Source organism: Protopterus annectens, chromosome 11.part0 (assembly GCF_019279795.1).
Source record: "Protopterus annectens isolate FY-2018-M chromosome 11.part0, PAN1.0, whole genome shotgun sequence".
Taxonomy (NCBI): domain Eukaryota; kingdom Metazoa; phylum Chordata; order Ceratodontiformes; family Protopteridae; genus Protopterus; species Protopterus annectens.
In genome coordinates, this window is record NC_056745.1 from 453,090,665 (window position 1) to 453,116,893 (window position 26,229).

Sequence of the window (26,229 nt, forward strand, 5' to 3'; positions counted from 1 at the left end):
TCACAAGATGGGTTGCAAACTGGCTTAAGGACAGAACCCACAGGGTTAGAGTTGCTGGCGCTGTGTCAGACTCCAAGCCGGTCACAAGTGGTGTCCCACAGGGCTCGGTCCTTGGCCCTATTGTTTGGCATCTACTTCTCAGAAGTACAGGCCAACATGGGAGGACTTTGTTGACAAAGTTTGCAGATGACTGCAAACTGGGCGCCATAGTGGAAAGTGCATCGGACACTGATATCCTTCAGAAGGGACTCACGGAAACAGATAGCTGGTGCCAGAGCCATGGCCTGAAGTTAAACGCCAAAAATGTATAGTCATACCCTTCGGGAAAAACAAGGTAACCCCAAGCTACCATATAGGTGGCAATCCACTAAGCACAGAAGAGGTTATCAGGGACCTGGGGACCCAGGTTGACAGTGGCCTTTCTTTGACACTCACATTGCTAAAGTGGTTAGAAAGACCTTCTACATTGCCCACCTGATCATGAAGGGATTCACATCCAGATCTAGTGAGGTCATTGTTCCCCTGTACTCTTCACTTATCAGACCAATGATCGAGTACAATGCCCCATTCGGGATGTATCTCACCCGACATCTGCAGCAATTGGAGAGACCCCAAAAGTTCCTCACCAAAAGGATAAAGGACTCCAAAATCTGTCATATGCTGCCAGATTGAAGAAACTCCAGCTCTATTCAGTCGCATACCGCCTGCTCAGAGGTGACATGTGCCTGACATACAAGGCCATGTCCAACCCGAATTAATGGACATGCTCCACCTCAAAAATCCAAATCCACCAAAACCACTAGAGCAAGCGACTTAAACCTTAGCACGGATATAAATAGGACGTGCTGGAGGGATAGATTTATCACTCAGAGACTCCCTATGCTGTGGAATAAAATCCCGGTCCATGTGAGGCAGAGCACCTCGCTGACTCTGTTCAAGAGAAATCTAGACCTGTGGATGGGAGATCGTAGGTTTACCCCGGGAATCATCTCTGGGTCACTGCTGGACAGAGGCACAACAAACTAATGGGCACAGTATTTTTTCATATAAGGGGTGGCGTAAGCCACAATAATTTGGGCTAGGCTTATAAATGCCTTAGGGCAGATAGCCTAGTATAAACCTATGAACCTATGAACCTAAGAACATTCCTAGTCTAACAGACAAAAATAAATCTGTTAGACTAACCTTCCTAACCACCTTCTTACTCTTTTCGAGCCCATAAAACAATAAATATTAAAGGAGAAAAATTTATAAATTAAGTAACTGGTAATGTTTACTTTTCATCCATTCAGACTTTAATTTCTCTTATGAAATAAATTAGGTAAATCAACAACCGACAATTGTCATCAATGCATTGCTGATGTGAAGGTGACCATTCAAAGAATACAAGAAACAAACAAGTATTTTATGAATTTAAGTTTCCAGATATAAGAATGTAAGCAAGTATAAGCTTGGTTACTAGTCTGGCTTTATACATATTATTCATTCAGGCTATATGCTAAGTAGTCCTGTTACTTGAACGGTGTATAATTAACTAAAATAATGAAACACATGGTCCAAGTTGTCTAAAGAAGTTCCTAGATTAATGTAGCCTATTTAACAAATCTATACAATATTTACTGTGGTGGAAAGTTATGGGTCGGGTTCAGGTATGTGTACAATTGTGCGGATGTTAGGGTTAGGGCATGGGTTAGGTAAGTTAGGCTTAGGGTGCGGGTGAGGTGAGTGTGTGATAATGACAGACATTAGGGTTAGAGCAGGGTAGGTGAGGTTAGGGTTAGGGCGCGGGTCAGATGAGTGTGCGATAATGACGGACCTTAGGGTTAGGGTTTGGGTTAAGGTAAGTGAATAGATAGTAGTGTATGTACAGTTTAGTGTAGGGTAGATGTAGGATTTTAAGTGTATGTGTGTGGATTGCTGTTTTTTTGGTGTGCTTGTGTTGTGTGTGTTTCTCAGAACAGCAAATTTTTTCCCAGAGAAAAAATTCGCTGTTCTGGGTGTTCGATGTTTTAAGCTTTCGCTTAAAAGGGGTCAATGAATTAGCATTCGCTTTTCTAAGCATTCGCTAATTTAATATAGACCCGTTTTAACATATATATATAGTGAATAACATTATCATTTTATGTGAGCCTTTGGTATTAATATCAGCTTTCATTAGTGTCTGTTAAAGAGTATAACACTACGAGAGAGTTAGGTGCAGTTGTCTGTGATGTTAGTGTGATCATACTTAAACTAGGGCTCTATTTGTTATATTGTTTCATGAAATTGAAAGTTTTAGCAGCACTGTTTCAACTTCATAGACACATTTTAATAAGGTGAACCCATGGCTTATATATTTGCACCTTTTGCCATATATTAAAGGAGTACAACAGGTTTCTCTAATGTATTCCTCAACTTCACGGCCCTTTTCCTCCCTATTTACATTGTCCTCTGTAAAGCAACAACAATAAAGCATTTACAATTTTTATAATTCCCCTTACTTCTGTAACAGAAGCCTACCTTCTCATACTGTGATGGTTTCACTTACAAAATGATTCTCTCGCGTTTGAATAAAGCTTGCTGGAGTCACCCAATTACTGACATCATCGAGGCCAGGCAGTGCAGGTACTTTTTTTTTTTTTTTAATTAGTTCCCTCCCCCAAAGTGACATCACCACAGCCGCCATCTGATTCTAACTAAAATAATAAGACCCACCCATTCTGTGATGTCATGGCTTCCTTGTCCTTCCCCCAGCCTGAGTGCTGTTCATTTTATTCAGTAGTCGTGTAGTAACACCGATGTTTGGAAACACAGAAATTTGGTATGCATACTTGTACATTCTGCACGGCAAATGATGCTTAGTTGGTGTATCGCTTGCATACTTCTCTGTTGTATTTGCACCAGATACTGCTAGTGTGCAGTGCGGGAATAGAAAGATTAAAACATTACCCTGGTATCAGAGGTGGCAGTGCAACATATTCATAGTGGCTTAACATGAGAGTAGCTCTAAGCAAGCACCATGTGAAACCTGAACAAGCACCTAGAATTATTCAGTGCAGCTTCCACACCTTAAGTCTGAAAATGAATTCATATACTCACATGAAAAGGAGTAGCTGCATATTGATGGCTAAAGGTGTATGGGCATGTTGGGTGGTTACAACACTGCAAAACTGGTATGTAATGGTGGAGATATTTGGAAGGCATGAGCAAACACATCAGTATATTAAAGCCATAGCATTATTGAACTGGAGGCTGGCAAATAGATTTAGTAAGGGATTTTGTCCATGCACAAATATTTCAACAGTGATTCTTTGCAGTGGCATCCATTATATGATTCAAGGTAAGTTAACCTTGATGTCCTTTATTTAAAAAAAAAATCAATAAAAAATTTACTTTGTTATAATTGAAAAAGGAAGGGGAAAATATAGCAATGTGGTTTGTATGTACAAAGACAAATCCAGGGACACTGCAAAAGGTTTTATTTGCAAACCAACCAGTGGAGTAAAAACATATGAAGGCAAACACTGCATACCAACACACTTTGCACATGTGAATCTCAATTTTTAACAAGGTGGAAGCATGAAGTGATACCTTAACACTTAAATTAATAAAGATCTAAACTGGTTAATAGTATAAATGTTTTATTCTTTAGCTCCTTGGTGCAAGACCTTACTGGATGTGATTGCAGTCAAGTAAGGCCATGGCTGTAGTGCAGCAAAAAATGTCCCCTCTAACAAAGGAAATGCTAGAGCAAAGATTAAATTACATGAGTCAAGCACCCTGCTGAGATCTGTCCATCAATGGAATTACCAGGTCAAATTACCCTCAGGACTTTGACAGCTAGGGAAGCTAAGTGTTATGGGGGGAGGGGAGAAGTAAATGGACTGGAATTCATTGTCTCACAAATTAGTGCCATTTAAACTAAATTAGAAAAAAAGGCAGCAGTAAACAGCACTTAGAATTATTCAGTGCAGCTTCCACACCTTAAGTCTGTAAATGAATTCACATACTCACATGAAAAGGAGTAGCTGCATATTGATGGCTAAAGGTGTATGGGCATGTCGGGTGGTTACTACACTGCAACACTGGTATGTAATGTGTTCTGTGGCATTTGCACTGTTTCTGTTTTAAGTAGTCATCCAGCAGCAGGGAATGTTACTTACACTGTTCTATTTTACTCAGTACTTTGTACGCATGCAACATCTATGAAATGACAGGAACTTTAGGCAATCGGAGGCCTGCATGATGTAACATTTTTGAGCCAAACAATGATTTCTGGGATACTGGATGGCAACCTGATTTATCCAAACCATGTCAATATGCCAGCCTCCAGGTTGTCAGAGTCTGGAATTACATATAAAAATATTTAAAATCCTGTAAATAATCCCAGAGTGCTGTTAAAGTGTAGGAAACTTCATGCCATGATATTTTAAACATGTTTTTTGAGTCTGTGGGTGCCTTTAAGCATGAATAGTTGTCTGTGATACAGAAAAATAATCTGATAAAACTTTAAACATATTATAACTTATAAACAAATTTTCTGATTTATGCATTAAAGGAAGATACAACACAGATTGTCTAAAAGTCATGTTATGCACTCCTATGTATTACTTGTTTTCTCCCAGATGCATATGAGTCTGTGCATATCCTGTTATTTTTCAGATTTTATGAATCTTCCCACTTTTTACTTATTTTATGGACATTGCCAGTAGACATAAATATATCTCTAATCTAATAGAAAATGTTAATAACTGTTTACTGAGTAGTGTAAAGAAAGTATAAAACTGTTACATGTCCTATTATACATAGTGTCATCTCTTTTAAACAAAACACCAGCAGCATCACTAAATACTTCTAAATCACTTTCACTAGAGGAGAAGCCCTCTATTCCCTAACAACCAATCAGGGAATCACTACCTTCTATTTGCATTACTTTTGTAATCCGAGCTCTGTGACATATGAGTGGGAGACAGACTGACACATATCCTGTCCCAAGCATTGAAAAAAGCTTCACCACTTTAAGTCTGATGTATATGATTTCCCACTCAGCTAGCATCAATACACATATTCCTTCACTTCAACCCCTTCTCTTGAGAGTCTCCACATCAATCAACCCTGCCCATGGACACTGAACCCAAGAACCACAACCGCCATCCAACAAACCCCACATCCCCCTCCACACAAATATTCCATCCCTTCCCACATCACAAAACAAAACAAACCCAGCCAAATGTCCCAACAGCACAGCATGTTCATTTATTCAGCACCACACATGAAGGACGCTCACCTCTTCAACCTCTAGCCATCATGGGGAACAATAGGAGCAGAAATCTTCACAGTCCACAACAGCATCTCTGCCCCAACCAACACCTCAGACCTACACACAGGCACCTATCTTCCAAGTTCCTGCCCCTCTTACCAACGCCAGCCATACTCTCTAATCTCTTAATTATTAAATCAGATGTGGAAAGCTTACCTTTCAAATGGGTAATCGCGTTTCAAGCCAAAACTTTAAACCAAACCCACTACTATTATAACACTCTAGATAATCAAAGAAGAACAAAAACGGATGAACAGAGATCACGATGCACTCGCCTGCTGTATCTCACACAGAGCAAAGCCCAATCTATCAATCACAGGCAAAAAAAGCATAAAAAGCTAGCTAATTAGACTCCATTTTAGTCGGGGACATGCATCATTTGAAACAAGATTCACTGCCAGACGTAGTGATCTCTAAAAAGTAATCCTATGTATTAGTAACTAACAATCATTTATTAGGATTAAGGCACTTACATTTACTTACTGGGAGTTATTGATCGCAAGAGCAGATCTTGCATAGTTTAAAACTGGAGTTGATTATTATTTTTTTCTTTTCTTTTTTTCCAATAACTCCATTATTTAGCTATTAAATATTTTAAACTTGGGTATGACCGTATAGAAACAACTATTTATCCATAGCACTCAAAGCTGTATATATGAGTTGAAAAGAAAAAAACAAGACTTATTAACTTGTCACCCTTTTTAAATCATGAAGTATAAGACAATTTACTATTTAACTTTACTACAAAAGTAATTCTATTATACTACATTTCTATTAATGGGATAGAACCAACATTTTTTCCTTTCTTTTTTTCTTTCATTTTGTATACATATATATATATATAAGAACATTTACATGACATACCTTGTTTGAAATATAAGATAAACACATTATGTATTCCAGTCAGGTTGCAGTAGACACTTTGAGAGATTTAGCAGGGACAGCAATTTTTGATTCAGTTTTTTGCTTTTTCTTTTTAACATCAGTCCAGGAAGATTTCTCTGTGACCCTTTTCAACAAAGGAGCTGTCCAATCCATATTTTCAGGTTTGGATATACCATTATTGTTTTTAATGAATGTAGTGGCTTCTTCTAAGTTGTTGAAAGTCCTCATTTCATTTAGGTGTAAGATTATAATGTTGGCAGGAAATGCAAGTTGAATTTTGATGTTGTTTTGCTTTAGAAGATTTATTAATGGCCATTCTTTTTGCCTCTGTTCCAGGACTCTGACGGAATAGTCATTGTCAAACCTTATTGGGTTTTGATTATATTTTAAAGGCACTTTCTCTAGTCTGTCTTTAGGACCAGTTCTTTGTCTAAATAAGATAAAAACTTTATAACAATTGATCTAGGGGGAGTAGATGATGATGTCGATGCTAGTCTTCCTAAAGCTCTGTGAGCTCTCTCGATGCCAAATGAGAAACCCTCTTTTAAGTATAAAATTTCTAGAATCCATTTATTTAAGAAAGTGATGATATCTTCTCCTTCAGCTCTTTCAGGGATGCCAAATATTCTTGTTAGATCTCCTCTCCATTTTCAAGGTCATCCACTTTGTTTAGAAGCCAACTATTTTGTTTGATAAGTAATTCTTTCTGTGTTTCCTCTTTTTTGAGTCTTCCCTCAAAGTCATTCAGGGTGGTTTCTATGTCAGTTATTTTAGACTGATGTTGCTGAATCAGTTCTTTAAGTGTATCTGCTTGTTTCTGACAATTTTCTTTGAGATTTTGTAGATTTTCCATAAAGTCATCCATTTTTAATGGCAGTTCTTGTATTGCAGTAGTTACCAGTTGTTCTCTTTTTATAGCCAAGTCAGTATGCGAATTCTTCAAAGTACTAATCTCCACAGTTAAAATCTTCTCCTTTGTAGTTTGACAGGAAATATTCACCTAAATCTACCAGTTTCTAGTTTTATAGTTTATACTTTCATCTATCAATTCTGAATGTTTTTGTTGAAAAAAAAATAAATTATTTCCTGTATTTTAGTTTTATGGAGCTTTGAAAATCTGCCACTTTCAGTTAGCCATTCAGGCTCTGCCCCCCTCCACACATTATCAACTTCATTAGAATCTGAGAGATGGTAAATATGGTACAATACCCATTTTATTTTTAATTTATCATAAAATGTACAGCAGCTCAAATAATGGCAGGCATAAAATGCAGGTTATTCAGAACAGATTATAATCATATGTTGTCATGTACTAAAGGACAATAGACTTAGGAAAACATCTGTGCTGCACTAGAACTTGCATTAGGAATAATCAGCTAAGCTATAACTCAAAAGGCAGGCCAAGCCCAGTGAAGCTAATCTGGCCAACAAAAATAAATAAAAGTAATACATAGATCTAAAATAGGATATTCCTGTTTATTAAGAATTTCCATCCTTGAATTACCAATGACATTAAAGATACAATTATTACAATAGGTACCAAGGACATTAAAGGTACAATTAATATAACAGCTTACACTGGCCCGGTTTTACTTCTGAAATCACAGAAATATTCTGCCATCCCTAACATTGATAAATGGACAGAGGAAGTGAGAACTAACTGCACATCTGTTAATAAGGTCAGGAAGCAAACTTCTTCATGAAGCATGCCCCAAAATATCTAAAGTAAATACATGTCTTTGTTGGTACTCAAGGTGGGAAGGAAAGCAGCTGTGATACCATTATACAATGCTCATGTCGACCTATATGTCCGGATCCATATACATATATATATATATATATATATATATATATATATATATATTTTTTTTTTTTTTTTTAATTTCCTGCATATTTTTATCCTGCTAGAGATACTGAACAATTCATTTATTTTAATTTTTCTGTATTATACAGGAGTTTTTCTCTCCTGGACTCTAAAAATGGAACTGGCCAAGTTCATCCAGTGAACAAAACAAACCAAAAATTAATAAACCAGCAGATAAAATAAAATAAAATAGTCCTTTTATTTTACTATAATGGATGCCATCTCACCCCATGACAGCAGTACCTTATGTTATGACAATTGTCTGTTATCTATGCTTAATGAAAAATTGTGCAAAGCATATTAAACTGAAAAAAGAAGTAGAAGTTACTCCAAAAAGGACAATAACATCAGAGAATTAAGGTGCCATTCCGCTAGAGTGACAGCTGATACATTACATGATGACATCCCACAGCATATTATATGAAACACAATAAAATATCAACTTTCATAAAAGTCCAGGATATACTTGTCAGGTTAAGTCACTCCCACCCTATTAAAGGGCTGAGGTTAGATTCAGTCTGTGGCATGGAGGATCCTATTAATGGATTATTTAGGCAGTGAATAGACTGAGCCCCTTCCTCTGCTCTCATTAGACCACAACTCCACTTCTGGGCTTCCCTTTTCTACCACATAGTAACACCAATAGACATACATTCAACCAGGCATTGCAACATTAACAGAGTATATTCAGCCTCCATAATGTTGCAGTCCAAAGTTGGTGGATCCTCTGCCCTTTACCAGGTATCCTATACCTGCTTCTTTGAACTGACCCACTGGCAGTATAAATCTGTTCCTGATTCATATCACCATTAAGGAAAATGGATACCCTACCACTGCAGAATAGACTGATCTTGGAGATGTCATTCAATACCTAAATGGGGGTAGGGGTGGGGGGTGAGATGAGCTGGATGAAAACCCTGATGGGAACTAATAGCACTGTTGTAGTGACCCAGAGGTGGGGAGCTGACTGGGGAGGGTGCAAGTGCAAGCACATCAATCTTACAGGAGGAAAGGTTGTCTGCCACATTGTGTTGGTAATGCTCAGTGAAGGCTGGGAGAACAGAATGAGATTAAGTGGCAGGCATGGGCTGCCAAGCAGTGCCATGTGTTGAGGTCAGAGTAGTGAGTGTGTCAAAGCATACATGCATGATTGGGCCCAGCAAGTCACACCTTATGTGTGACAACAGCCAGGGGGTATCAGGATAGGGACTAAACAGTAAACTCTTGTGATTGCCTAGAAAAGAGCCACCAAAACATCTGTGAACTGATGGCCTGCAGGCAAGCTGGAGAAAAACAAATGGATTATATGCACAATAAGGTAGTTATCCCATTCATAAAATGTCACTGAGAAATGGAAGTACCATGAACAGTTATGAATTTTACTCAAGCACAGTAGGCTAGATAATATGCGTTGTCTAATGTTATTAGTTTACCCAGTATAAATAGGTAGCAGATGGATACTATACTAAGATTCCCACTGAAAACCAATGAAATAATAATGCACCCTTTGCCTTATCATTGATCAGTTAAAATATATTCTCAGCTATTAATAAGAAACTCCCTCCTTAGCAAATACACTTGTCCTTATCTGATAAAACTGCTTTTGAGAGTGGCATGAAGAGGTAAATGCAAAAGGAACCACAGTACAACAATATGTGAAAAGCAGAGAGGCAGGAATCTGGAATGCCTGCTGTACTTTTGCTCTGCTTTCATTATATTTGTGCTGCTGCTTGGTTAAATGCAATAAGCTGTTCTAAACAAGTGGAAGAGCTCACTCCGGGTACTTATTTAAATCTATATCCAATCCAAAAGTCTTATAGATGACAAACAAACCCAGTGTTTAAAGGATAGATTAATTAACATGCATGTTGCTACATTGCTGGGGCTCTGAGCTCCTGGTACAGAGAGCTATGGCAAATTAGTTTAAAACAAGGCACCAAAAATAAATAAATAAAAGGCTCACAGAAATGACCCATCAGTAACAGTTCTTGTTTCACTCATAAATATTTTTGGTATGCTGGCTTATTTTTCACGTGACCACAATATGAACTAAATAATCTGATCATGTCAAGAGAAACTTTCATAGACAACACTGATAAACAAATAGCTCAGAGATGTTACCTGTAGTATCTTGTCCCAAAGTAGCTATGACAGTCTGCCCGAGACACATGGATTGCTAAGCCAAAATCAATCAATTTGATCCTATATGGCTGCCTTGCTTGGTCAACCAACATGATATTCTCTGGTTTAATATCAGCATGCATAATTCCAAGGCTCTTTAGCTTAATAAGAGCTGTTGCAATTTGTTGCAGGATATAGCGAATGTGCTCGAGAGGTAAGGGACAGAAGTTATTTTTCTTTAAAAAGCTGTGAAGATCCCGATCCAACATCTCAAAGGCAAAGCAAAGAGAATAATTGTACCAAAAGCACTCATAAGCCTCGACAATGTTGTGGTAGTGTGCATTTTCTGTTCTTAGTTCATCCAGAATATTGACTTCATCCTTTGCCTCCATTGTATATGATGACTCAAATTTCAACATCTTTATGGCCACTGTTTCATTGGTACCCAGCTTCTTACATTTAACTACCTCTCCAAAAGAACCACGACCAAGAAAGTCTAATACTTTATACTTATTGGCTGTGGAGAAAATCATTTTACCACGAGTTAAACTGTAGCCTTTCTTAGTGAGATGGCCATAGTCTATGAAATCCAAACTTGGGGCAGCATCTGTAGTGCCTGTAACACCCCTGGTATTGTTCTGAACCATTTGTGGATGCCATTCAACTACTGGCATGTTGCTGTTGTTGTCAACCTCCTCAAACTTGCGCTTAAGATGAGTTTTTTGGTAAGTATCCTGCCCTGTCACCACTCCTGATGTGCAAGGAATTGTCACTTGTGTGGTTTGTATCCTCTTTTTCTGACAATAGACTTTAATAAGAGCTCCATGCCCAGTTATATCCCATTTAGACCTTTGGTCCACTTTCTTCTTTTTGATGATGCATAAGGACCTTGATTGAGGAGTAGGAGGACAGAATGTTTTCTCTTGCAAGAACACATCTAAATGAATAAGAAAAAGACATTCAAAACCTCAGAGCTTTACAAATATAGCAGAGCAAACAAATATAAAACAATAACAGAAAACTCAACAAATACCACGTAGGCCACGTACAAACACAAAATCTTCTATGATTCTAAATTTTTTTTATGTTTTCAACCTTCATTGAGGTCTTCATCAGATTCTGATAAAGAACTCAGTGAAGGTCTAAAACACTGACTAAATTTTAAAATCATAAAAAGATTTTGTGTTAGACTCAGCCTATAAAGATGTTATTTGTTGAAATATAACACAGTACATAGTGATACACACATTGACAAAATAATCGCTATTTTTCTAAAAATACTTTCACTTCAATACAGCCAAACAGTACCTGATAACACAAACTAAGTGGACTCAATAAGCTTTTGTCTTTTCTACCAGCATGCTCATTGCATAGCAAAATGAAAAATGTATAACACTTACAATCTAAACAAGTCACGTGTTTTTTGCATTTTATAATTGATGTTTACAGTTCTATAAAGAATGTTCAGCATTTAATATTGCGTGGCCTAATACATCAAAATCAGTCTTCCTAAATTGCTGAGTTCACAATAATAATCATACTTTTAAAATTATAATGAAAATTTTTTTGAGGGATCTGTCATTCAAGTTATCTGGTCTCCTCTAGAGAATGTGAGCTGTCCATACCGCTAATCTGTTTCACTTAATTAGTGGGAGCAGGGTGCCAAATCCATAAGGTAATTACAGTGTAGGGCAGGGTTTTGAGGTACCTCATCTACATTCCCCACTTGATTGATGAAGTATACTGTCAGGGGCATTTATGCTGAAATTCCATGGACTACTTTTGTGATCTTTGGAATAATGAGACTGAAGATTGAAAAATGTAGAATACATGTAAATTCCAATGTTATGATACCTTGTAGTATTATTCTTACAACAAGATACAATGATGTCAGAGTGAGGATGTAAAAGAAGCAGGAGTGAAAGATCCCACAACAGGTGGTGCAAGGTGGGGTGGGTATGGGGGGGGTGCTTTAATGAGATTACATTGAGTTTCAAGATCTGTTGCATTTCTTTAACAACTGTAGTTTATTTTTTATATTACTGGGAGTCGCAGTTATAGGCCTTCCATTTCTGATAGAGAGCCTCACCAAGACGTCAGCAGGCATACATTTCCACAAGCTCTCAGCTGTTATCCTGCTCTTTTACTAAGGCTGGCCCACCATAATCCTAATATTTTGTTATGTTGGAAAGTAGAGGAATTGATTAAGCTATCTTCCTGGGAAAAGTAAACTGCCCACAAATCAGTCACTTTTTTCCTTCTTGTCCTGATTTGATACCTAAGACACTATGTGAAACCAAATCAATAACAGAATAGACAAAACATCCTGCCCTGACATCATGCCAAAAGTGATGTATAAAGCTGCATAAGTAGATTATTTTCCAATATTTAGCTGTCCAAATTAACCAGTTTTGCCTTATGGCCCTGCTCGTGCTCCTTGGTCTAGTTAATAAATGGTAAAAAATAAATGCATACAGAAACACATAAAATGATTAAATAAAACCAAGGATACCATTTATATGATCAAACAGGCTATGCATAAATGGAAGCTAAATGCTTAGTATTGTGGCAGATTTGTAAGAGTGTGTTCATCTTTGATAAGTCATAGGACAAGGTCACAGGCATTAGGATCTCTCATTAAATCAAACATTCACATATGCTAAGTACATTTCTGCTATCCCCATAATGCACTGCACCACTCTCCCTCTCTCTCTCTTTCTGTTTCTCCAGATTTGTGGTTAGCTATGGCAAAGAATGTGTAAGATGCACAAAATCTTCTCAGATAAGGTTTAGGAAGGTGGGCAACGTCATTACTGGTGTGAACCCTCTCCTATAGATCTATCAGTTATGGTTAGTCCATAGCTTTTGTATATGATAAAAGTGGGTCCAGACTCAATAATATGTAAAATGCTGTCTCAAGCAGTGGTCTCTGAAGAGAACATAGCCTTAATAATGATAGCCCAAAAGAGAGTTCCAGATCTGGAAATACGATACAGTGTGCAATGCTTTGCAAAGGTGTTAAGAGAAGAACATGTAGTCACTGCATAAATGTCATCAAGGGCAATCTCTGTGCAAAAAAAAGACTTCTGATATAGATAAAGCTTTAACAGAATGACCCTTATTAAGTAGGAGCAATGGCTTATCATACCTATAACACAGTACTAAGCATTTATACTTGGTTCTGTCTAGATAATACCTTAATTAGTTGTGAACATCATTGTGACATAGGGAATACTCCAAGTCAAGAGCAGATTAAAATGTAAGGAATACAGATAAGTGAATGCACTGATTTAAATGTGGTTCAAATTGAAACTTTAGGGGTGAAAGTAGGATTTGTCCAAAGATAAACCATATCTTTATGAAAGACAAGTTAAGTGGAGGGGCAGAAAGAGCATGAAATTCAAAATCCTTCTAGCTGATGGAAAGCTAGTAAAAAAGTCTTTCAAGTAAGGAACCTTCAGTCTGCAGTACTTGCAGGTTTAGAAGTGACCTGCATTATCTTTTCTATAACAAATTGTAAGTCCCAAGGAGGTAGTGGATTTCACAGAGGAAGTCTTAGCAAAGAGGTATATCTGTGGAAGGCTTGAAATACTTTCAGTGAAGCTGATACATTTGAATCTTGGTCTCAATGAAAGTTAAAAATAGTAGTAAAGTACACTTTCATGAATGTGTAACTTGGGCAAGTTTTGAAAATGTATATGAAATTTGCCAGAATTGCAAGATGAATAGCAAAAAATGGATCTAAGCCTTTAGAGTTTGCTCATACTATGAAAATGTCCATTTGTCTGGGCAACTGTTTTCTGGTGCTGGGCTTTTTTGAATCACAAATGTTACTGACCACTTTTCCAGAAAAAGATGTTAAATAATAATAATGAAAAATATTTCAACTTTCCACAGTAGGATACTACTTTGTTGACAATTAATTAAAGGCAAAGAATTTTTCCTACTCCATTTCTTCCTAGTATTAGTCTAATAAAAGTCAGAAGAATGTTGAAACAACATATTTTGCAAGCAAAAATCCCCCACACAAAGATTATTTTTCTCAACTTAAATATACATGAAAAAAAATATGAATCCCTCAGGAAATGACCAGAACCAGATTTAATCTTAGCCCAGGACATCCATATTCTCACCATTCTGGTTATGAGAAGCAGTTGCCTATGGTTTTAAAATCAAGACAAACACAGAAAAATTACATAAACGCTATCATGTACAACAAATATTCCCATTCCCCCTCCCCACCTCTGTTGCAAACATTGCATGGCCCAATGAAAATATTAGCTATGAAATCCAAGTACTTAAAAAATTACAAAGTACTTAAATTATTTTAATAATGTTAAAATATTTTAGTCTTTCACTAACTTAAATTGTCTGCGATCTCAGTTCTACATGCTCTTCGCTGAAGAATGAGGCTGTGTCTTAAGTTCTCCAATAATCTACGCATTTTAACATTTCTAGAAATGAATGATGCAAATATTTTCATTGTCTGCATGTCTTTACACAGATTACTAACAGTCTTAACTGATTTTTCTACAATATTCCATGGTGGTAACCTTGTAAAGCTGTAGCACTTTGATTATAAGCAGGACCATTGGAAAAAAATTATTAAACTATACAACGGTATTCTGCAAAAACAGCAGAATTGAGAGTTTTACTTCCTTTTCCCATTCCACCTAATAAGTAAATAATAAGCCACAAGGGAGTCTGTATTGTAGAGGTATTATTATCATCCCAAGGGCTTTGTTGGGTGAGTGCCTTACAAGTTCATGGGAGTGTTTTTACAGTCACACAAAGCAATTTCATGAGTGCCTTACTGAATTTGTAAACTGCAATGTTTCTAAAGTAAATAAAGTTCAAAGTACTTTTTAAGCTAAGTTCTTGCCACCCTTTTCAAGGACTTAATAGTGCTCACCTCCCAAACTGAGAAGGGATGTACAAGATAACCCTTATGTAAATTTGTGTCTATCCATTCAGTTATCAAGACTAGCCTTAAAGGTAACAACAGTAGCCAAAGTAGTGCTTTGTTTGACCTGTAGTGGTAATTTACTCCATTAGCTAGGAATATGTCGACTTAGGAACCTGACTCTCCAGCGAGTCGTGTTCATTTGTTGGTATAGATTTAAGTCCCTAGTGCAGGTGTTTTTAGAGCCACTGGTTTTGTAAAGAAATAGGAGGTCTAATCGGACTGGGTTTTTCATGGCTCAAAAATCTAGACACAGGTCACCTCATGGCAACCTGTAGGCTATTTAATATAAGGAGAGTTGCAGTAATCTATCAGAGTAGTTGAAGGATTTAAGACCTTTAATTTTCTTGGTTAGAAATCTGTGGGCTTTTCCAGTTGTGAGATATGCTTGGATTTGTACTCACCAAAGGGGGCACGGTTTTCCATGATGTGTCTGATAAGAGAAAAGAAGAGAAGAGGACAGTGGTAGGATTACTTATTTAGATCTTGAGGATATTCCCTTGAAAATTATTTGGGCTATATAGAAATATTTCCTGACTGTGATGAAAATACGATGATCAAATGAGAAAAAGCTATACATATAAGCATCCAGGTCTCTTATGACTGTATCTGTCTGAGGAGGAGTGCCATTTATAGCATAAGAGAGAGGAACAACGTCTCTGCCAAATGCTACTATGCTGCACTATTTTTCATTTAGTTTGAGACCATTTTTGATACACCATGTATGTGCATATTCCAGCCCTTTCTGGAGCTGTTTTATATCAGTGGATACGTGGATAACAGTGCCTATTTGGAATTAATCAGCAAAATACCACACTTCTGGGATATTGGCTTGGATGTCTGCAAAACAAATGCCAGACAGGAGAGGACCAGGAACTGATCTCTGTGTCACCCATGTAGTTGCAAATTTATATTCAGAGAGGGAACCAGCAACTTTCACAACTTGGGATCTATTGGCTAGCCAATTTGCAATCCAGCAGACAATGTAGAGGTCTACAGTCAGTTTGTCTAATTTTTCAATAATACCAGCATTCTAGATAATGTCAAAAGCCTTGGCCAGGTTGACATAAGTAGTGTGCACAGAATGACCACTGTCCTAAGCCCCTGTAACCTTTTCAAATAAGATAACTAGGTTAAAGAGACAGAGTCTGTCCTTCATAAAACCAGACTGATTGGAATCTAGATCAGTTAAGTTGCCTATGACTGTATAAATGAATTATGCTATGATATGTTCCATATCTTTGCATATAAGGCTGGTACTGCTAATGGTTCTTTAATTACCTGGGTCTCTAGAAGGACCACCCTTGTGCATGAGAGTCACAGTGGCTGTTCTCCAGGCATCAGGAGCAAACCTTGTAGATAGGCTGGGGTTGATCAGTTTCAGTAGAGGCTCAGATAGTGCATTCTTAGCACTGATGAGAATGTAGGCTGGTATGTTGCCTAGTTCCATGGAAGTATTATTTTTAGCCTTTGACAGGCATTCTAAGACAGCTTCCATTGTGATCATGGAGGAAACTAAATTCTCAGGGATTGTTGGGGCAACAATGTGAGTAGGCGGGGTAAAATTATCACTAAATCTTTCTGGTAATATAGCAGCTATATCTATGGGCAAAATATATATATTTATCCCTCTTTCTTTCTCTGTATATATATATATATATATATATATATATATATATATATATATATATATATATATATATGGATCTACTTCTAACAATTGAAAGATGACTTACCTGAAGACGACTTTAAGGAGATGACAACACTGAACCGTTACTTTACCTGACGATCACACTACAGAATTTTTTAACAGGGTAAGTATGCACTTGGCCAACATGGAACGAGGAAACATACAGTAGTGTGCTCCCCCCACACCCCCTCTATCTAAATATACCAACTCCAGGATCGCACTATAATGGGGAAAAGGGCAAACTTCCTCATGTTGGCCAAGTGCAATCAAATATTTTCCTTCCACAACTGCAGTAATGTTACTTATAAAAACAGTGAAAAACATTCCTCCTGAAAACAAATAGTCACAATATTGCTCCCTGTAGTGTCAGTATCCTCCCAGTCACCAGCCTTCCATTTCAGTGAACTTCATTTACAACGACTTCCTGTGCCAAGTGAATATTTTACCCACGCTACCACTGCAAGACCAACTCCAAGTCTTTCTAGAACTTTCTTCTGTTCCAGCTGGTTTTGCATTGTCTCCTTTTCTCTTCTCTCTTCTTGTATTTCCTAAATGCTTTTTTTTCATTTATTCTTCAATTTGCTCTCTGCTGCCTTTCAATCCTCATCCTGTAGTAGGACTATCTCTATCCACCACTTCCCTGGCATCGAAGGACATCTTGGTAAGAGAGGCAGCAGTCATCCAACTGGAGTATCTGCAGGCTCCTAATATCCCCCATCTTGGCCAGAAGCCAGAAATCAATGCCTACAAATAAAGGCCATATATAGGTGCATGGGTTTACTATGAAAAATCACTTCTAGTTTAACCATCATGTGATTATTCAAACCTAAAACATTTAAAACTTTAGTCATTTGCTAAACAAAATAGCAAAGCTTCCAGTGTAACAAAACACATACTACTGAGCTATCTCTCTATATACCAACTCTCAGATTGCACAAACTCAAAGAAGAAAAAAGTGACAAAAAAAACACTCACCTCCTCACTCTAATCTAACTCCCATGGTAAAACAGCGGCCATCTTCTAGTGATAACATTTTCAGCATCTGTCTACTGGCCAGCAAAAACAGTAGGGCTCCCTGGTGCACACTTCTGCATGCTCCTTATGTCAAAATAGTGTGATGCACTCCTTGGTAGGTTCATGCCATGAAGTGCATGCCTGAGATCCACCAGTAAGTGTCACTCCTGCAGCAGGATTGAACCAAACACTTCACCCCTGGATTGGTGAAGCAGTATTAGCTGAACATTTTCTCATCCTCCCATCCAGAGACTTAGGAGGAGATGCACCAATGACACCTGATGGACTACTCCAGTCCACAGAAACCAAAAAAGATTTTTAAAAAATGCCTAAAGTTTGGACTGCACATTACTTGTCTACTTTCACATGCTTTTTGAGTTCATCTTCTTCTTTACCATTTAGATAGATTTTTGTAGAGCTTTTTCATGAGTCTGTCACTTCTTATCCATCGTATCTTGAGTTCTTGTGTTTCTGGAGAGTTTTTTCACTTCTTTCTCATAACTAAAATGACTCCAGATTTGGTATTCTATTTCTATATAACAGATATTCCCAAGAAATAGATATAATGATGTCATGGTCATGTGTAATGACTTTTATTAGAAAAAAAAGCAAAGTGATTCTGGTTCAGGCTAGGTACAGAGAGGGTGAGGAGTGACTCCTGGCATCCATGATTGAGGAGATGTGCCAGCTGGTGGTCTGCTCAATATGTGTTAAAATTAAAAAAAAAAAAAAAAAAAGCAGAACAAACACAAATAGCAACCCTTTCTGGTAAAGAATTCCCAGTAAAGAAAACCAAGAAATTAATTCAGTGAGACAGAGGGACTCCAAAACAGCCAATTTCAATTAAAAAAACTTTTTTTGTCGACACCACAAGCGCTTTCACAGACTAAGCTGCTTCTTCAGGAGTCTATCAAACTAAAAAACTCAGTTTAAATACCATATACTACAAAATTATTTAAACAAACAGTCTCATAAAAGCATATGCATAGCACCTAAATACATTCATAAAAATGCATATGTAACAAATACATATATATATATATATATATATATATATATATATATATATATATATATACAGTGGATATTAAAAGTTTACACACCCCTGTTAAATGCCAGGTTTTTGCAATATAAAAAATGAGACCATAATAAATCATTTCAGAACTTTCTCCACCTTTAATGTGACCTATAACCTGTACAATTCAATTGAAAAACAATCAAATCTGTTAGGGGAAAAATATAAAAAATAAAAAATGTACAATACGCTGGTTGCATAAGTGTGCACACCCTTAAACTAATACTTTGTTGTGTGCATGCACACTCTTAAACTAATACTTTGTTGTGTGCATGCTCACTCTTAAACTAATACTTTGTTGAAGCACATTTTGATTTATTTACAGCATTCAGTCTTCTTGAGTACACACCTACCATCAATTAAAGAGACTCTGATTAACGCTAAATAAAGTTCAGCTGTCCTAGTAGGATTTTCCTGACATTTACTCAGTTTCCTGCTACAACAAAAGCCATGGTTCACAGAGAGCGTACAAAGCAACAAAAGGATCTCATTGTTGAAAGGTATCAGTCAGGAGAAGAGTACAAAAACATTTCCACAGCATTGGATATACCATGGAATAAAGTGAAGACAGTCATCAAAAACTGGATAAAACATGGAACAACAGTGACATTGCAAAGAACTGGACATCCCTCCAAAATCGATGAAAAGGCAAGAAGAAAACTGGTCAGGGAAGCTGTCAAGAGACCTACAGCAACATTGAAGGAGCTGCAGGAATTTCTGGCAAGTACTGTTTGTGTACTACAAGTGACAACAACCTCCCGTATTCTCCATATGTCTGGACTATGGGGTAGGTTACAAGGCGCAAGCCTTTTCTTACACAGAAACACATCCAGGCCTGGCTAAAATTTGCAAAACAATACATCATCTCCCAAAAGCATGTGGAAAATGTGTTATTGTCTGATGAGACTATGGTTGAATTTTTTGGCCACAATTCCAAAAGGTACATTTGGTGCAAAAACAACACTTAGCATCACCAAAAGAACATCATCCCCACGGTGAAGCATGGTGGTGGCAGTATCATGCTTTGGGGTTGCTTTTCTTCAGGTGGAACTGGGGCTTTAGTCAAGGTGGACAGAATTATGAACAGTTCCAAATACCAGTCACTTTTGGCCCAAAACCTTCAGGTGTCTGCCAGAAAGCTGAAGACAAAGAGGAATTTCACCTTTCAGCATGACAATGACCCCAAGTGTACATCCAAATGAACAAAAGAATGGATTCACCAGAAGAAAAGTAAAGTTTTGGAATGGCCCAGCCAGAGCCCAGACCTAAATCCAATAGAAAATCTGTGGGGTGACCTGAAGAGGGTTGTGCACAAGAGATGCCCTCAAAATCTGACAGACTTGGAGCACTTTTGCAAGGAAGAGTGGGCAAATATTGCCAAGTCAAGATGTGCAATGCTGATAGACTCCTACCCAAGAAGACTGAATGCTGTAATTAAATCAAAAGATGCTTCAACAAAGTATTAGTTTAAGGGTGTGCACACTTATGCAACCAGCTCATCGTACATTTTTTTATTTTTAATAATTTTCCCCTAACAGATTTGTTTGCTTTTCAATTGAATTATACAGGTTATAGGACACATTAAAGGTTGGAAAAATTTTGAAATGATTTATTGTGGTCTCATTTTTTTTATACCACAAAAACCTGTCATTTTAACAGGGGTGTGTAAACTTTTTATATCCACGGTGTGTGTGTGTATATATATATATATATATATATATATATATATATATATATATATATATATATATATATATATATATATATATATATATAATATAAAAAATACAATAATACAAAGGCAAAAAACATTCAATGTCTTAGGTTCCAAGATTTCAGCTTAGGTTTTATAGGGACTATGTCATTGAGTCCATGTCCACTATCACCTCTCAGTCTAATGATCCACTTAGACTCAAGCTGCTCAGTACTATTCCTGATGTCACCTCCTCTTAATGTCTTGTGCACCCTCCCTATAACCAAAAACTTAACAGTATGTTCATATCGCTGGCAATGACATGTTTTGCAAGGGCATTAGTTTTATTCCCTTTGCTAATATAATACAGATGTTCCTGTATTCTTTTGCTAAGCATTCTATCCATCTTGCCTATGAACCTGCATCAGACAGAGTAATGTATAATAGGAACAATCAGTGTAAACTAAGGGTACCACTACATTATTCTAGTAATGTTTCCATATACATGAATGTTATTAGAAAACACTGAAAAGTCCTTATGACAGACAAAGATATTTCCAGAGTGATAGAGCTCACCCACAGGTTTGTATTTAAGAACATGAAATCCTTAAAAAGGACCTTATGTTACTCAAGGAATAAACATGAATATAGCAGTAATGTCACTTTAGCATGTGGCACTTGTAGTGTATACTCTTACATTGACAGCAGTTCTACTTTCACACACCCTGTCCAAGACAGAATATATAGGTTCAAAGTTTTTGCCACTTGTAGCACCTCTCATGTTGTTTACTTGGCCCAATGTTTATTGTGTTCAAAATTTTACTTAGGCAAGATGGACAGAACACTTAGAGAAAGAATAAAGGAACATCTGTATCATATTAGCAAAGGGAATAAAACTAATGCCCTTGCAAAACATGTCATTGCCAGCGGAATGAGCATACTGTTAAGTTTTTGGTTATAGGGAGGGTGCACAAGACATTAAGAGGAGGTGACATTAGGAATAGTACTGAGCAGTTTGAGTCTAAGTGGATCATTAGACTGAGAGGTGATAGTGGACATGGACTCAATGACGTGGTCCCTAATATACGTAAGCTGAAATCTTGGAACCTAAGACGTTGAATGTTTTTTGCCTTCGTATTATTGTATTTTTTTTATATTTTATATATATATATATATATATATATATATATATATATATATATATATATATATTTGTTACATATGCATTTTTATGAATGTATTATGATTTCTGTATTTAGGTGCTATGCATATGCTTTTATGAGACTGTTTGTTTAAATAATGCGAGTGCCTTGATGTGACATGATTAATCAAGGGAGGTGGTATATGGTATTCAAACTGCGTTTTTTAGTTTGATAGACATTACCTGAAGAAGTAGCTTAGTCTGTGAAAGTTCTTGTGGTGTCGACAATAAAAAAATTTTTATTGAAACTGGCCGTTTTGGAGTCCCTTTGTCCTGCTTAAAAAAAAAAAAAGAAAGAAAAAAAAAGTTTTGGATTGCATGAGCCCTTCTGTAAAAAAATTAAGTTGCTATAGTATAATTAACCAAAGAAACTTGAAGCTGTTGCTTCTGCTTTCTGAATCTTTATGAGATGCAGGTCATTAAGCAGATACCAAAGGCAAAACCTTTTTTATAAGCAAGCAATAATGTTAAACACGGTGAGCATTACAGGGAAATAATAGACCACCTAGGGGTGTAGTGAGGTTTGGCTCCACAGACAAAAGGCGACCCCACACATGGAAAGTCTGTTATTTCCCTGTAACATCCAACCTGGAGGACATTATTACTTCTAGAAAATGGACTACCTACAAATATGTCTTTGTAGGTTTTATTTTTAAAACAGTTATTACATATACAATTTTGATGCAAACTATTTCCTCCACCACAATACTTTTAATACATGTTATAATTTCAACACACTCAAAATTATGCAATTTTAGTTGACTAGATAGGACACTTAGCCTACAGCCCTCTCTCACTTTTGTAGGCTGTTTTCAGGAATGCAAAACAGAGTTATGCCTGTACTCTATAACTAGCCATCATCATTAAAATTGAGCGACACAAATTGCCTTCATTTAAATTTAGTTTAGTTCCACTTTTTTTCTGTCACTATAAGAGGGACACCTTGCAAGTAAGTAAAGAGATAAGATGTGTATCTCTCTTAAATCATTGCTAACTATGGTGTATTCTGGGTGCTCTGTGTATCAAAACCTTGACTAACAAATATTGCACATCAGCTAAAGCAGAAAGGTATACAGCAGATTTGGTTTCAATCAGTGTTTAATATGTCACACATATATTTATTTAAACTGTCAGATAAATACTATCTGAATAACCACATTCTAGTGTAATCTTTCTATGTTTTCCTTTTAGCCAGTTCTACCTTTACATATAACTCTTAGCCTTGCCTTTTTTCTTACCACTGTACACTGCAGATGTTGCCAGTGGTACAGGTTTTGAATTGACAGAGGTCTGCTTAACCAGATTGTGCTCTGGGGCAGTTGGAAATTTAGATAAGGCTTCTCAATGTCCCTGGACCACATGCCTAGTAACTATCTATGATCCTATATACACAGAAGCACAGAAACACACACAAACAAGCATAATAATCTTATTATACCCTGCTAAGAACTCTGTAGGAGCCTTTGGCTGAACGAAATTGACATTTTAATAAAGCAGAAGGGTGAAATGCTAAATATTTGCAAGTAAACAGCTACTGACATCTGAGAGAGCACTTAAAAAAATAAAAAGTACCTTGTTCTGCATCATGTGAACATTCAACTTGTTGCATTGGCCTGCATTCAGATTTCTGCACAGCTTTACAAGTACTTGACCTCTTTCTTATGCTTTTTGAATTCATCTTCTTTATCTGCTAATTTGCTGTAGAGCTTTTTTTAAGTAAGTCACCTGTTATCCACTGCCTCTTGAGTTTATGTGCATGAACACCTTTCACTTCATTTTCATAACTTAAAGAACTCAGAATTAAAAGTTCCATTTGAGAATCATAGATATTCCCATGACAATAGCACAGTGATGTCATGGTCACTTGTAATTACATATATCAAGAAAAAAAAAAGCATTGTGATACTTCTTAATGGGCCAACCAATAAAAAAAATGGCCATGTTTTTGGCTGTATGACCCCTTTTTCGGGAACAATTAAGCTGTCATGGTGCAAAACTACATTATAAGCCCTAGTTGTTGTCAGGCTACAGACAGTGAACATTCTAATATAAATATTTTAATAGAACTAAGTTACACAGAATTCAGAATTAAACAGTGCAACATGAAACTGGTAATACTGCTGAGATAAATTACGATCTGGATCTCCATCACAGAAAAAACATTAAACAGAGATCAAAGATGGAAACCTATTCATAAGGAAACAATGGTGTTCAACAGGGTGGGTATCGTAATAAACAATGGACTACCCAGCGGTGTTGTGAGTCCTGACACCTAGGTAGATGGCCTCTCCACCCCTGAAAGTCTACTGTTTCCATGTAACACTCACTCTGGAGAGTATTATTGTGTTAGGAAAATGGGTTGCCTATGGATATGTCTTTTGTACTTTTTATTTTTAAAATTGTCATTATGAATACACTTTTGATGCAAAATGTTTTTTCTACCACAACATTTTTAATACAACTTGTATTTCAACAGACACAGAATCATGGAATTTTAGTTGTCTAGACAGTGCAATTCTTCCACCCCCCCAGTGCTTCATACACACAAAACACACAAACGTACACTCAAATAAACACACACACACACACCAAACAAACGTACATACACTGACACACATGCATGATAGAGACAATTGCAACAGAGAGACAGACACACACACATAGATGCATGCACACACACACACACACACACACACACACACACACACACACACACACACACACACATGACACACAACTACATACACACAGGCACACAGAGACATACACACTTTCAGTACAGAGACCAAAGAGACCAATACATGCACACATATATGCATACACACATACATACACACACACAAAACACCAACACATAAACACAAACACACAAACATGACACAAACAAACACTTGTAGCAGAGAGAGAGAGAGAGAATGATACACACACACACACACACACACACACACACACACACACACACACACACACACACACACACACACACACACACACACACACACACACACACACACACACACACACACATGTGCAAACACAGAAACACACAGAAACAAATGCAGAAGTGCAAATGCAGACACATAAAAACACATACAGATATATGATCACACAAAAAGACATGCTGTTCACACAGACACACATACACACACACACACACACACACACACACACACACACACACACACACACACACACACACAAAGACAGAGGCAGACTTTCAAAAATACACACACACATACATTAGATGTACAAACACATACACTGACATACATACTTTGATGTATACACATACACAGACACATACACACACACACACACACACACACACACACACACACACACACGCACGCACACACGCACAAACCCTCACACAGCTACACACACATATGCACACATGCAAACACACACATGCACTTAAACACACACACTTATACTCTCACAACAGGGGCATGTATGCATACACACACATCTGCTTGCGTGCTCGCGCACGCCGCACACACACACACACACACACACACACACACACACACACACACACACACACACACACACACACACACAGTTCCACACACACACACACACACACACACACACACACACACACACACACACACACACACACAGTTGTACACACACACAGTTGTACAGACACACATGCATACTCTCCTAGCTTACAACAGGGCTGCACACATGCACAAATGCACATAGAGCATTAAGTGTTAAGTGAGAACCTGGCAAAATTTCAAGCCCCTATAAACCCTGAGAACACCTCTGCCTATGCAGAACTGTTCACAGAAACCATGTACAAGCATATTAATAGTTACATAGAGGCAGCTGTACCCACCAGGAAGAAGTACAGAACTAACTCAAAAAAAAAACAAGCCACCCTGGTCATAAAATCAATCAGATGTATAACAGGAGGAGGAAAATCATGGCAAAAACTAGGAGGTGCATCACCCAGCAGGACAAAAGCACTCTCAATAAACTAAACAAACAACGCAGAGGACAAATAAAGTCTACCAAAGCCAGATTTGAGGTAAGTTTGGCCTCCCAGGCCAAGGACAACCACATAGCATTCTTTAGCTATGTCCGCAACCTCAAAGGCAATGCACAATTGTATACAGAGCTCATTGTAAATGGAGCCACCTATACTGAGCCAGAAGATATAGCAAACCACCTGGCTAATAAATTCAGCTCCAACTTTACTCGTCTCTCCCCCTCAACCTTCCATCAGGAAATATAATCAAGTATAACTCCCCCTACTATCTCTAGGGAACAGGTCCTTAATGCTCTCTCTAAGACCAAGAACACTACATCAATGGGCCCAGACAATATCCCAGGATACCTTCTAAATAGCATGAAACATGACCTATCAGGGCCTCTGGAATTACTATTTAAATGTAGCCTCCAAACAGGCTTCATGC

The 26,229-nt window shown here is 37.3% G+C and overlaps 1 protein-coding gene across 1 annotated transcript in view; it reads right to left on the minus strand.

Moving 5' to 3' along the window:
* The window catches only part of LOC122814954 (homeodomain-interacting protein kinase 2-like), a 176,793-nt gene that overhangs the window by 126,044 nt on the left and 24,520 nt on the right, over positions 1-26,229 (minus strand). The window contains exon 2 of the mRNA XM_044087213.1: positions 10,170-11,106. Within this exon, the coding sequence (XP_043943148.1) occupies positions 10,170-11,106 (937 nt within the window). The remainder of the gene's footprint in view (positions 1-10,169; positions 11,107-26,229) is intronic.